The following is a 12,413-nucleotide window of genomic DNA, read 5'->3' on the forward strand; positions in this document are numbered from 1 at the left end:
TTCACCCCAACGAGCTCCACGAGCTTGTGGATCTTTCCTCGTTGACGCATCCCAAGTGCCAAGAATAGAGCCTGGCATGGGGAAGGCACTTCAAAAATAATTGCTGAATGAACTCACTGCTGCTCATTTTCCACCACAATCTCAAAACAAGGAAAACAGTTTCTCATGGAATGCATGCAGTTGGAGGTAAAGGTTTTGTCATTTCCAAACTCAGCTCATGCTCAACTAAAGTTGAGGTGACAAATGAGTCCTAGCTATAAAGCTTACATTTATAGGCTTCAAGCAGCCTAGTTGGATTATGTCTTGTGTGGATGCAATCGGAGTTCACTTAAATTTTTGTTCTTAAACTCTTTTAAAAAATTGAGAAAGTAAGAAAGATATAATAGGCCAGACGTGGTGGCTCATGCCTGTAATCCCAGCACTTTGGGAGGCCAAGGCGGGTGGATCACGAAGTCAAGAGATCTAGACCATCCTGGCCAACATGGTGAAACCCCGTCTCTACTAAAAATACAAATATTAATGCGCCTGTAGTCCCAGCTACTCCGGAGGCTGAGGCAGGAGAATCGCTTGAACCCGGGAGGCGGAGGTTGTAGTGAGCTGAGATTGTGCCACTGCACTCCAGCCTGGCGACAGAGAGAGACTCCGTCTCAAAAAAAAACCAAACAAACCAGAAAGATATATTGAAGTATCTTATGGCCCAAGCTAGATACTCGGTCAACTGGTGGTCCAAAGCCAACTGGGCCCAAATGACAATGTGACAGACCTGTCAGGTGTTTCCTAAGTTCTCCATTGGGATCCATGGAGACCCTGTCGGGCCTTTAGGGCAGGCTGGCTTCATGGACACATCCAACAGTCACACATTTACAGTTATGCTGTGAAAAACCAATGATTACACGTTGTTATGACACAATTTGAGTCAAGGAGCTCAACTTTCCTCTATTCTTATACTAGGAATGTGATCTTTTTTTTTTTCTTTTTTCTTTTTTGAGAGAGGGTCTCATTCTGTCACGCAGGCTGGTGGAATATAGTGACATGATCATAGCTTGCTGCAGCCTCAACCTCCCAGGCTGAAGCAATCCTCTCACCTCAGCCCACTACGAAGCTGAGACTACAGGCACACACGACCATACCTGGCTAATTTTTTTGAAATTTGGTAGAGACAAGGTCTCACTATGTTGGCCGGGCTGGTGTTGAACTCCTGAATTCAAGTGATCCTCCCACCTCGGCCTCCCAAAATGCTGGGATTATAGGCATGAGCCAATGCACCCGACCTAAGAATGTGATCCTCAAAAGCTGAACTGGTGGGCATAGTGGTCCATGCCTGTAGTCCCAGCTACCCAAGAGGCTGAGGCAGGAGGATCACTTGAGCCCAGGAGTTCAAGGCCACAGTGCACTATGATAATATCTGTAAATAGCCACTGCACTCCTGCCTGGGAAACACAGCGAGACCTATCTCAAAAAATAATAATAATAATAATAATCCTGAATGTTCCCAACCTGTATTAGCATAAATGACCAGCTCTCAAAGTATGGACTAGGGTTCCCTAAAAAACTTCCAGGGAGTCCGTGAGGCTCTTCCTTTTCCAACTACCCTGTGCAAGTCCAGGTTCTGCTCATAGGGTCCAACCAAACAGCATATAGCAAGAGAGTGAATGCAAAAGTAGGTATGAGACGCTAGTGTCTTCTGTTAAGCTAGAAATCATAGATATCTGCAAAAATGGAAAACAATGCCTCTGTCCCACATCTTTTATTTTAGAGAATAAAACATTGTATTATTTTAGAGATAGGGTTCTCATTCTGTCACCCAGGCTGGAGTGCAGTGGTGTGATCTAGCTCATGAAAGCCTCAAATTCCTGGGTTCAAGCCATCTTCCCATCTCAGCCTTGCAAGTAGCTGGGACAACAGGTACTCATCATGCCCAGTTAATTTTTCCTTTTCTTTTTTTAGAGGCAAGGTCTCACTATGTTTCCTAGGCTGGTCAAAAAATATATTTTTAATATAAATAAATATATATTTTTATATAAATATATATTAATAAAATATATATAGATATTTTGAGACGGAGTCTCGCTCTCTCGCCCAGGAAGGCAGTGGTGCAATCTCGGCTCACTGCAACCTCCACCTCCTGGGTTCAAATGATTCTCGTGCCTCAGCCTCTCAAGTAGTTGGGATTACAGGCACCCGCCACCACGCCCAGCTAACTTTTGTATTTTTAGTAGAGACGGGGGTTTCACCATGTAGGCAAGGCTGGTCTCGAACTCCTTACCTGAAATGATCTGCCCACCTCGGCCTCCTGAATTACTTTTTAAGAGTATAAAAAGGTCTAAGAATGGCTGACATAAGCTGTCTCTCAACTACCTACCCACCTTCCCACTTCCCAAAAAAAGATCTTGGCAAAGAAGATATATATTCTTGTTGAAAATGCATGGATTTGTTTGCAAAATAAATATCTCATTGCTTAACTTACGTGCCAGAAAAAGAAAGATAAAGAGAAAAGAAAAAAAAGCATCAAACAGAAGACAGAGGAGAAGGGAAAAAAAAGGGAGTGTTTTAAAAATCGATTTTACATGAAAAAATTTGTTTTATAAAAACCTGAGGTTCTTAACCAGAAAGAAGCCTCTAGATGGACTTTAGAGGACCTATGGATTCCTTGAAAAGATATGCAGAAGGGTGGTCCCTGTCTTTATCTAAGGAAAACGTCCACATTTTTCATCTGATTCTCAAGAGTCTGTGACCAAAGGTCAAGAATCATAGGGTTGTTGATGTGCATTTTCAGCCCAGGAAACAAACTTATCTCTGAGTCACTGAAGCTCAGTTGCAAAATAACACAAAATTTTAAACATCAAGACAATTTTTCTAGGAACTCAAGCTCCTCCTCTGACAATGCTGCACTCTTTACCTTGTTATTAATGAAATCATCAATGCGACTACTTGCTTATCAAAGAAAGCAGCTGTGAGGGATGGCTCTGCTAGAGTCATCCTATCTCCGTAATCAGTGTTTTAGGTGACAAGAGTGGGCAGTAACAATTTTCTTTTCAGCCAAGTCCTTTTTTTTTTTTTCATGTCTGTACCACAATTGAGGGTTTTGATCTTAAAATCTGAGGATATTGAGCTGAAACCTTTTCAAGCAGGGGGAGGTAGTCAGTGTGGGTGTGTGCTTTGGAAGAAAAGGCCCTCCCTGATTAGCAAATCAGAAGACTTGGGTTTTCGGCCAGGTGCGATGGCTCACGCCTGTAATCCTAGCACTTTGGGAGGCTGAGGCGGGAGGATCACCAGAGATCAGGAATTTAAGACCAGCCTGCCCGACATGGTGAAACCCTGTTTCTATTAAAAATACAAAAAATTAGCCAGGCGCGGTGGTGCGTGCCTGTAATTCCAGCTACTCAGAGGGCTGAGGCACGAGAATCGCTTGAACCTGGGAGGCAGAGGTTGCAGTGAGCCGAGACTGTGCCACTGCACTCCATCCTGGGCAACAGAGTGAGACTCTGTCTCAAAAAAAACAATACCTGGGTTTTCATCCAGTTGTGACACCTTATCTCCTAATCTCTTTATTTTCTGGGAATGCTGCTGTGTCTGAAACTGGCCAGTGAAACTCACAAACCTTTTCACCAGCACCACACCTGGCTAGGGACGCTCTGAGAGCAGGGCTCCTTGCTGCTCTCCTGAGGCTGAGGTTCCCAGAGACATGCTCAGTACAACCTGGCCGTGTTCCTTCATCTCCCAAGTGGATGAATGAAGCTCTCCTCACGAGCCATGCACCAACGGCTCCACGCCAAAGCTTCCCACAGAACACAGAACCTGGCTATAAGACTCCATCAAACGGCAGAGTTCTCTCTCTCTCCAACTCACCCACTGAAAGTTTCAGAGACACGGGAGAGCTGAACCCTAGAACAATGAGGCAGTTTTCACCATCACAACTAACAACTCCTATTTATTAAGCATTTGTATGTGTAAAACTGTGCCAGAGTTTTCCACTCCTTCCCTTGCAGTATCTCCAGCCTCATTTAAGAGGCACTGAGATCCATGGAAGTCAAATAACCAAGAGGTAACAACCTCAAAGTTGCAAGCTCAGAAATGCTGCTAACTTCTTTGTCTGACACTAGGCAGCCCCCTCCTCTGTCTGTAACCAAAGAAATTCATAAAGTTCAGGCCCAAAGATGAACTAGCCATCAATTAAATCTAAGGAGTAACTTATTAAGTACTTTTACAGAAACCAACAGAATTAAATTCTGCTTCAAATAGCATGAGGCTTTACTCATATTGACTCCCAAGACAAACTTTTCTGCACAGTGCACATGTGCATGCACAACAAACATGCTCATAAAATACATGAATTAAACCAAAAATTGCCAGCAGACCCTGTAGCACATATGTGCCACCATTCAAGACTTAAATGTGAACTCCAGTGACTTCACATTTCAATAATCCATCCAACTACTGAAAAAATCCAAAAACAGGAAAAAGGGCCAAAAACCCATTTTTGATCATTTTCAAATCAAATGAAGTTGTTCACATTATTTCAGATAAAATGTGTTTTCTTCCAGGCTTAGAGGTCATGCTCTTGGGTCAAATGTCTGCCAGGAACTCTTTTCTGGGGAGTAAAACTGCTGACAGGATGATCACAGATTCAACTACATCACCAGGGCAGCCAAGGAGACTTTAATATCTATGATTCAAGCTCACTGGAGAGGTCCCCTGGGTCAAAAACTCTTACCAAAAAAAAGAAAAAATTTTTTTTAAAGAAGCATTCTTTTCAAGGAAGCTTCCACACCCACTGCCTCTTAAAATACACTGTTTGGAACATAGTGGGCTCTCAAGAAATCGCGTTGGATGAACACGCCAAACTTAGACTAGGAAATGTGGGCGGGTGGATAGTGTTGTGCATAATTCTGGGGTTTGTTTCAAGTCATTAAAGATCCTCACTCAACATATGAAGTCAATACAAAAATAATACTTCCGTGCATTTTATAGGCTCCACAAGAGCTTTCCATGCATGGTATCCTATTTGGTTCTCTTAATGGCCCTGTGGGAGGCTGGTGTCACTCAGACTGGACAGCAACAGATCCTGGGGCACAGAAGATGGAGTGACTGGCCCAAGGTCACCACTGGGTAAGCACACATGCCAGGATGCAAATGCACTTCTTAGGATTCCTGGCCAATGGCACTTCCCATTACATTACGCTGCCTAAGCAGTGATTTTATGAGCCACCACCTTTAGATGATCTCACTTCCATATATTCACAATTTTAGAAGGTGACAAGCCAAAGAATAGAAATTTCGTATAACGATGACACATGAGAGCTTTCAGTGGTACCAGACCTGGAGGGGAGAACTGTCCTTTGCTTTGCCCATTTTCTGGGGGTAGCTATTACTCAAAGGCTCAAATCCCCATCAGCCATCGAGTGTGGGGGAGAGCAGGGGTCTAGCCATCCCTAGTGTCAGAACCACAGAGAGCCAAAACACAACAGGGCACCCCTCTCAAATCTTACATAGCATATGCACTAACTGAGCACTGTTCAGGTAAAAGTGAAAGTCGAAGGTGTTGTTCTGTTTTTAACAGTCTGTGTCACTGTATCCTTCTCTAAGCTCCGAAGTCCCCATAGATCATCTCTTTGAATCAGCCTTGCAGTACCAATCTGACAATGCCTTCAAGACAGCCCTTCAATCCCTTTCAGGTGACTCTTTAATAGGTCACATATCTTCATGATCTGTCCAATTGACAGTGCAGAAGTAGCCCTTGTACGGTAGACAGAGGGGCTGCAGGTGGGTTATCTGGTCGTTTGTGTCATAATCTCAATTCAGAAGAGATGGGTTTAAAAATCAGGGAGTGCATCTAGAGGCAAGCTTCGGGCTTACCTTCTCAGACCACAGATGCAGCCTTGGTAGCAACTTGGTTTCTAGGACACAAGTGTTTTTTTTCTTTCCTTAGAGTCAAAGGGTACACGTGCATGTTTGTTACACAGATATATTGTGCAATACTGAGATTTGGGCTTCTGTTGAACCCATCGCCCAAACAATGAACACAAGACCCAATAATTTTTCAATTCTTGCTCCCCTCCCTCTCAGCTTTTGGAGTCCCCAGTGTCTACTGTTTCCACCTTTATGAGGTACTCAGGATATTGATCCAAACAACTACCCCGGGTCCTCAACCCATATGCCTCCACTAACAATGATGAAAATTACAACAGCTAACAAAGTTGCCCTTACTGGCTGCTTCCTAAGAACCATGCACTATGCTTCACATATTATTTCATTCTATTTTCTCAAAAAAACCTTATCATCCCCATTTGACAGATGAAGAAATTAAGGCTACAAGAACATGAACAACTTACCCAAAGTCACTCAGGTAAGAAGAGGTGGAGCCAAGATACCTGGCTTGGACACCATCAGCAAAACCTATCCTCGGGCAGGAACACAGAGAGTCTAATGCCAATTTTCTTTTTCTCGGCTTCCCCTACGTTCTCCATCCTATGCCCATTATATTTAGATCCCCTTTCCAGCAGAACATACCCTCGAAATGCCCATTTGACTTGCACACCTGGAGCAAGGCTAGAAGGTGCAGCACCACCTCCTACTGGGCAATCAGAGTGCTGACTGCAGGGAAGTTTGCTGGTCAACCTTGAGGCTGCTCCGCCATTTAAGGCAAACGGGCCCAGTCTGGAATTTTAACCTGAAGCACCATCTACAAACCACCTCCACATCCTCAGCAAAAGCCAAGACTCCCTGAACTCTGCCTCAGAGAACAGAAGCACCAGAAAAGGCCCAATGCATGCAGGATTACTCTACATTTCTTTCTTTCTTTCTTTTATTGACACAGTCTCACTATGTTGCCCAGGTGGGACTTAAACTCCTAGGCTCAAAGCATCCCCCTGCCTCAGCCACCAAGCCGGCTCAATTGCCCAACATTTTATTATCCTAATTTTAATTATCACTGCCAACTAAGGTAATGGTGCCTCCATTCACTAGGAAAACACTTTCAAAGTCTTTTTTATTTTTTATTTTTATTTTTTGAGATGGAGTCTCGCTTTTGTTGCCCAGGCTGGAGCGAAGTCTCTTAGTTTCCTCCCCACGGTTTCGTGCACTAGACCCCGAAGCAGGCAAGCTGAGCATCTTTATCCCCATTTTTCAGAGGAATGACTAGAAGTCAGGGTTTGCCCAAGGTCAAACAACTAGCTGGTTGCAAAGTAAGAATTGGAAGCCACCCATGTTATTCCTTCCGCTACACCTCCCTCCAGAGACAGGGCTGGCCAGCATCGCACAGAACAGGAAATTGAAATGGCTCCCGGTAAGGCAGCGAGCCTGCCAACCACCGAGAGAAGCTGACAAGTGACCCAAACCCACCCAGAATTTAAAATGCCTCCTCAGAGGAGTTGCCGACTAACCTCCTCCCACCTGCTGCAGTGAAGAAATAAGTTCCAAGAGTCTGCAACCCACCATGCCTGTTTTTCCACGGGAAGGACCAAGTTAGAAAGGAAGCTTGAATAAGTGGGATGCTGGTGAAGAACTAAGATGTAGAAGCAGTTTCCCAATATGAACTTACTAGCTTTTTTCCCACTCCTATCACATCGCCACTTCCCCCACACACTTCCCTTAATCCCCACCTCTTAACCACAGAACTCTAAGAGGAGCAAAGCAGAAGAGAGAGAAATCCTCCCAAAACAGCACCAGCTGCAGCAACTACCAGGCAAACAGGGTAAAACCTGATTAAAAGATGGAAATCTAAGAGCAAAGTCATGCACTTAAAGAGTCATGCACCATTCCCAAAATATTGAAACAAATTTCAATCACTTTACCTGAGTTGTTTTAGCTCTTCTGCCTTGCATGCTGTTGCTATGGCTAATTTGTGGGTTGGTGGCACCTTCAGAGAGACAGTGAGATTTCCTACAGGGAAGTGTGTTATAATTACTGTACGGAGGAGTCTCTTCAGCAGCAGCTGGTGGCATCTTATGGTTTGCAAGATTGGGGATATCAGACACCAAATTCCGACAGTAGCCTGCAAATTTGCTCCCTGGCCCCCCGTTTGCTGTCACTCCAGAGTTTTTCTGAGCATACAAGTCACCCAAGGAATTGGCTCTCTGACAGGTGCTGAGCTGCCGCGGACTCGCCCGCGTTTCCATCCCCCGAGCCTCCTCACAGTCCTTCTCTTCAGCGGAACCCAAGATTTCTTCGTTGCTTGTTAAATGTTCTTGGCTCAGATCAGAGAGTGAGAATTCCAGGCTGTCCTCCCGCCAGATGTCTGCAGATTTGGAGCGTTTCTTCTTAAAGCTCGCCGTCTCCATGAAAGTGGGCCCATTGGATGTATAGGAATGCTGCCTCCTGCCTCCCTCAGCCAAATATGTAGCGTCATCCCCGTAAAGCCTGCTCTCCTCAGAGTCTGGCATGCTCTGCACAGAGGCTGCTGTGAGGACGATGCTGCTGTCTACGCTGGGAGTGACAGAAGAGTCAGTGTAAGACACAGGTCTCAAGCCCATGTCCACTCGGTCCACCCAGATGGGGCTCCCGAAGTCTTCTAGGGTACCATCTTGGGAGAAGGGCTCCAGGCCATTTTCAGCCAGGGACTGGGGGATGCTGGGGGTGCTGCTGGATCGGGTGCTCACTTCAGAGTTCCTGTGGATCACCTTCCCCGAGGAAGCGTGCCTGGTCCTCCGCGTCTTGTGCGAGAGGCGCAGGGAGCGGGAGGTGTGCTTGCGCCCCAGGCTGACATGCTTTTCTCCATAAAACTCGTGCTCTACATGTTGACTTTCTGCGTTTCCCATGGTTTTATGGTCTGCAGCAAAGCGGGGGAAAAGGGGAGAATTGAGTTACTATTAGTACAGGTATAGGCATCTTAGAGAAAGAGCTCAGCCTGCAGGGAGGGCAGAACACCTTGGCTCACAGGGGTTATTGGGTAAGTAACAGCACCACTTCCTATATGCACCTGGTAGGTTCTTGGACTCTTACCTGGGAGCAGGTGAACAATAACTTCATCTACTGAGACTGCCCCGAGATACGAAATGAGCTCATAAATATGAGCATCAGGGAGTTAGCCTTGTCTCTGCCCAGAGGGAAGACGGACACAGGCCACAGCTGAGAGCACTGCTTTTGGACAGCCAGAAACTCCGCTGACCTTGTCTTCCTTACTAAACATTTGAAGTTCTGCTCCTATCTATACATTGAAAACTCTGAAAGTACAAACCAAAATGTTCACCAAAGGAGTAATTTCTGTTTGAAATGATATACATATTTCAAAAAACAAAACTCAGAGGTGCATTTGGTAACCTCCTTCCCTCCCTGCCAATGGGTACTTTTCGGTTTTTTTGGCTCTATTTGAGCTCTAATGATACTTCAAAATCAATCAAAAATGGAAAACCTCAAGGTGTAAGTCTGATCAACTTTTCCTAGTAAATCAAAGTCAAAAAAAAAAAAAAAAGCCTTGACCTTTAAGGTCACAGCCTTCTGAGAACCTGGATTTTAGGGGCATTTTGGGAGGGCTATGGAGGGGTGGTGGGGATGGGCAAAATAAAATAGAAAAAAATAGAAATTCCGCTCTCTGCTTAGCAGTAGATTAATGGGTTTATTTCTGGGAGCAAATCCAACCTGCGAACATTAATCTGGTACAGCGTGCCCTGCAAACAGAAATTCACATTGTGAAACCACTAAGTGTGATTCGGCCTTCTGGGGCCCCCCAGGTTAATTCAAGTCCCTCCTTAATATTTTTACAGTCTCTCTCACTGACCTGATGACACAATTCTGTTACCCACAGTGGGAAAGAGAAAAATCTTCAAAGCTCGACAACTGTGACTCTACTTAGCCTATTCTTGTTCCATGAGGTATCTCTAGCGCACTTCAAATTGTATGCACTTAAGATAACGCACATGAAAATAGCTGGAAAGGAAAGAAGAAAAACAGAGTAACTGGGCATATCTCTGAAGTGGTTCTTTTAACCACCTATAGAGCCATTCATTCAGAAAATACACACTGAGCACGTACCATGTTCTAGAAGCCAGAGATACAGCAGTGAACAAAAGGGACACATCCCCTACTCTCGTGAAGCTAATTTCTAGCCAGGGAAGGCACGCAATAGACAAAAAAGTAAAAGGCATCGTGGCGAAGCAGGAAGTGATATTACCGTGATCATTGCAAAGAGATCGAAAGAGCCTGGAACACAATATACCTTCACATTGATCCTGGACTTACTCTATAATTCCACTGTTCAGGCTAAAACGTTGCTGAAACTCTCACCAGCACATCTTTCCTGAAATAAAATTTGTGGCAACACAAAGGGAAACCCTCCATTGAATGTTCCAGTGAGTTCAGGGGTAACTCAGACAGACACCAGATGTTAAGCTATTCCCAGGCTGGAATATTCCCCACCAGGTCACACATCACAGGAATCTCAGAGGGAATTTTCCAAGAAAGACAATCTCTTTTTTACTAGCAGCAAGTAGATTTCAAAGCAATATGTTCACACTTCTCTGGCATCTTTAAGAAGCAAGAAAAAAGATAAAAACAAAAAGATCAACGGTCTGTGCACAACCATTTATATTATCTAAATTCCTAAGAATGGCACATGCTACATTTCTTACAAGTAAAATAAATAAATATGCATTTCAATAACACTAAAGGCTTTGACCAAGGCCTTGGAGTTCTTTATTTTTTTAAAGTATATATTAAGATACCTGGATGTGCCTATGTAACTATATGTTTTGCCAATAAATAAAGACTTAGAACCAATGTTAGTCACAGCCCCATTTTAAGAATCACATAGGTTTAAATTTAAAAGAGCAAAGAACTATGATGAAATAAATTGAGTAAAAGAAAAGGCAAAACTGTCGCCTCAAATATGCTAAGATTTACCCTCCTCTAGCACATATATCAAAAGTTTGCAAATATAAATTGACACATATATTTTCAACAACAGCTTTCTGGTAAGGCTTGTTTCTGCCAACAGAAAACTCATCAAGTTAAAAGCCTCAGGAGATGTTTCCTGAAGGAAATGGCCCCAACCTTCAAGAATTACCGCACTCCATGCATCACGCTGATGGGTCTGTTATATTAATAGCATTTTTAGTAGCATGATTCTTTTCAGCCGGCCAAGGTAGGAAAGCCACTTTTATCTTCAGAACTAGAATGTAGAGAGGAATGCCAAATCTCCTAAATCCTACTAAGAGAAACTCTCAGGGGATGGCCTAAGGAGAGTGAGCAGGGAGTTTGAAGCAACTGAAGTTAAGAAAAGTAAGTTTCTAGGGATTGCTGAAACACCCTTCAATTTGAAAGCTGTTCCTGAGAGGTTAGTAAGAACGATGAAAGCCCATGTGGGATCAGTGGAGGACTCTGAAATAACATCAGCATGAAAAGTTGAAATTGCTCACTGCATACAGAAGACACAATCTCCACTTCAGGGACAACCCCTGCCCCACTGGCAACCCCCAGAAAGTTGGTGAACTTTAAGTTTTTTGTTGTTGTTGTTGTTCTGAGATGGAGTCTTGCTGTGTCGCCCAGGCTGGAGTGCAGTGGCGCGATCTTGGCTCACCGCAAGCTCCATCTCCCGGGTTCACGCCATTCTCCTGCCTCAGCCTCCTGAGTAGCTGAAACTACAGGCGGCCACCACCACGCCTGGCTAATTTTTTGTATTTTTATTAGAGACAGGGTTTCATCATGTTAGCCAGCATGGTCTCAATCTCCTGACCTCGTGATCTGCCCACCTAGGCCTCCCAAAGTGTTGGGATTACAGGCGTGAGCCACCGCGCCCGGCTGATGAATTGTAAGTTTTAACCTTTCCATATACAAATGTAAAATGCCAGCTACTTCCATCATCTTAATTTCTTCCGATTCTATCTTACTTAACCCTTTTTATTTTTATCTTCAACAAACAAAACCTGATTTGCATTTTATATTTGTGTGGGTTTTGTTGTTCCTGTAGCACAAAGAAAGCAAATTCAGAGCAGAAATTAACTTTTACTTTTTTTATGGCTTCCACAAAACTAGAAATATTCCACGCATGATAAAGAACCAATAAATATTGGTGCATGTTAGTAACAAAAGCAAAAAGTGAAGGACCAGCACCTCACTAACATCATCACACAGTCACTAGGTAGGAGACAGAATATTTGGGACAAGGAGGACAGGCTGAAATGCAAAAATTGGGATTGACATTGAAAAGGAGGATGCCAGAAAACTGGTACTAGATCTCAAGCTTGGAAACATTACCAGTTTTAAATTCATTAAACTCTTAATTTCAGACTATGATTTACTTATATAGAATGTTAGTGGTCCCAGATAGCTCTCATGTTTAGGGACTAGGTAGGAGGGAGGTAGGACAAGCTTTTAGCCTAAGAACAACTCTGCATATTCAAACCTCAAGTCTGGCTTCTCATGCTTTTCTTTCTTTCCAATCTTCTAAGTCAAGCTTGTCCAACCCATACCCGCAGGCC

At 43.9% G+C, this 12,413-nt stretch overlaps 1 protein-coding gene across 11 annotated transcripts in view; it reads right to left on the reverse strand.

The window, feature by feature from the left end:
* The window catches only part of TIAM1 (TIAM Rac1 associated GEF 1), a 443,928-nt gene that overhangs the window by 142,842 nt on the left and 288,673 nt on the right, over positions 1-12,413 (reverse strand). For 10 of the 11 annotated variants that reach the window (XM_030806062.1, XM_030806069.1, XM_030806064.1 and 7 more), the window contains one exon: positions 7,794-8,767. In XM_030806062.1, the coding sequence (XP_030661922.1) occupies positions 7,794-8,756 (963 nt within the window). In that variant the 5' untranslated portion in view covers positions 8,757-8,767. Of the gene's footprint in view, positions 1-7,793; positions 8,768-9,715; positions 10,595-12,413 lie in introns of those variants that run through there. The other variant, XM_030806070.1, reaches the window with a different exon arrangement.

This window comes from Nomascus leucogenys, chromosome 25 (genome assembly GCF_006542625.1).
Source record: "Nomascus leucogenys isolate Asia chromosome 25, Asia_NLE_v1, whole genome shotgun sequence".
NCBI classification, from domain to species: domain Eukaryota; kingdom Metazoa; phylum Chordata; class Mammalia; order Primates; family Hylobatidae; genus Nomascus; species Nomascus leucogenys.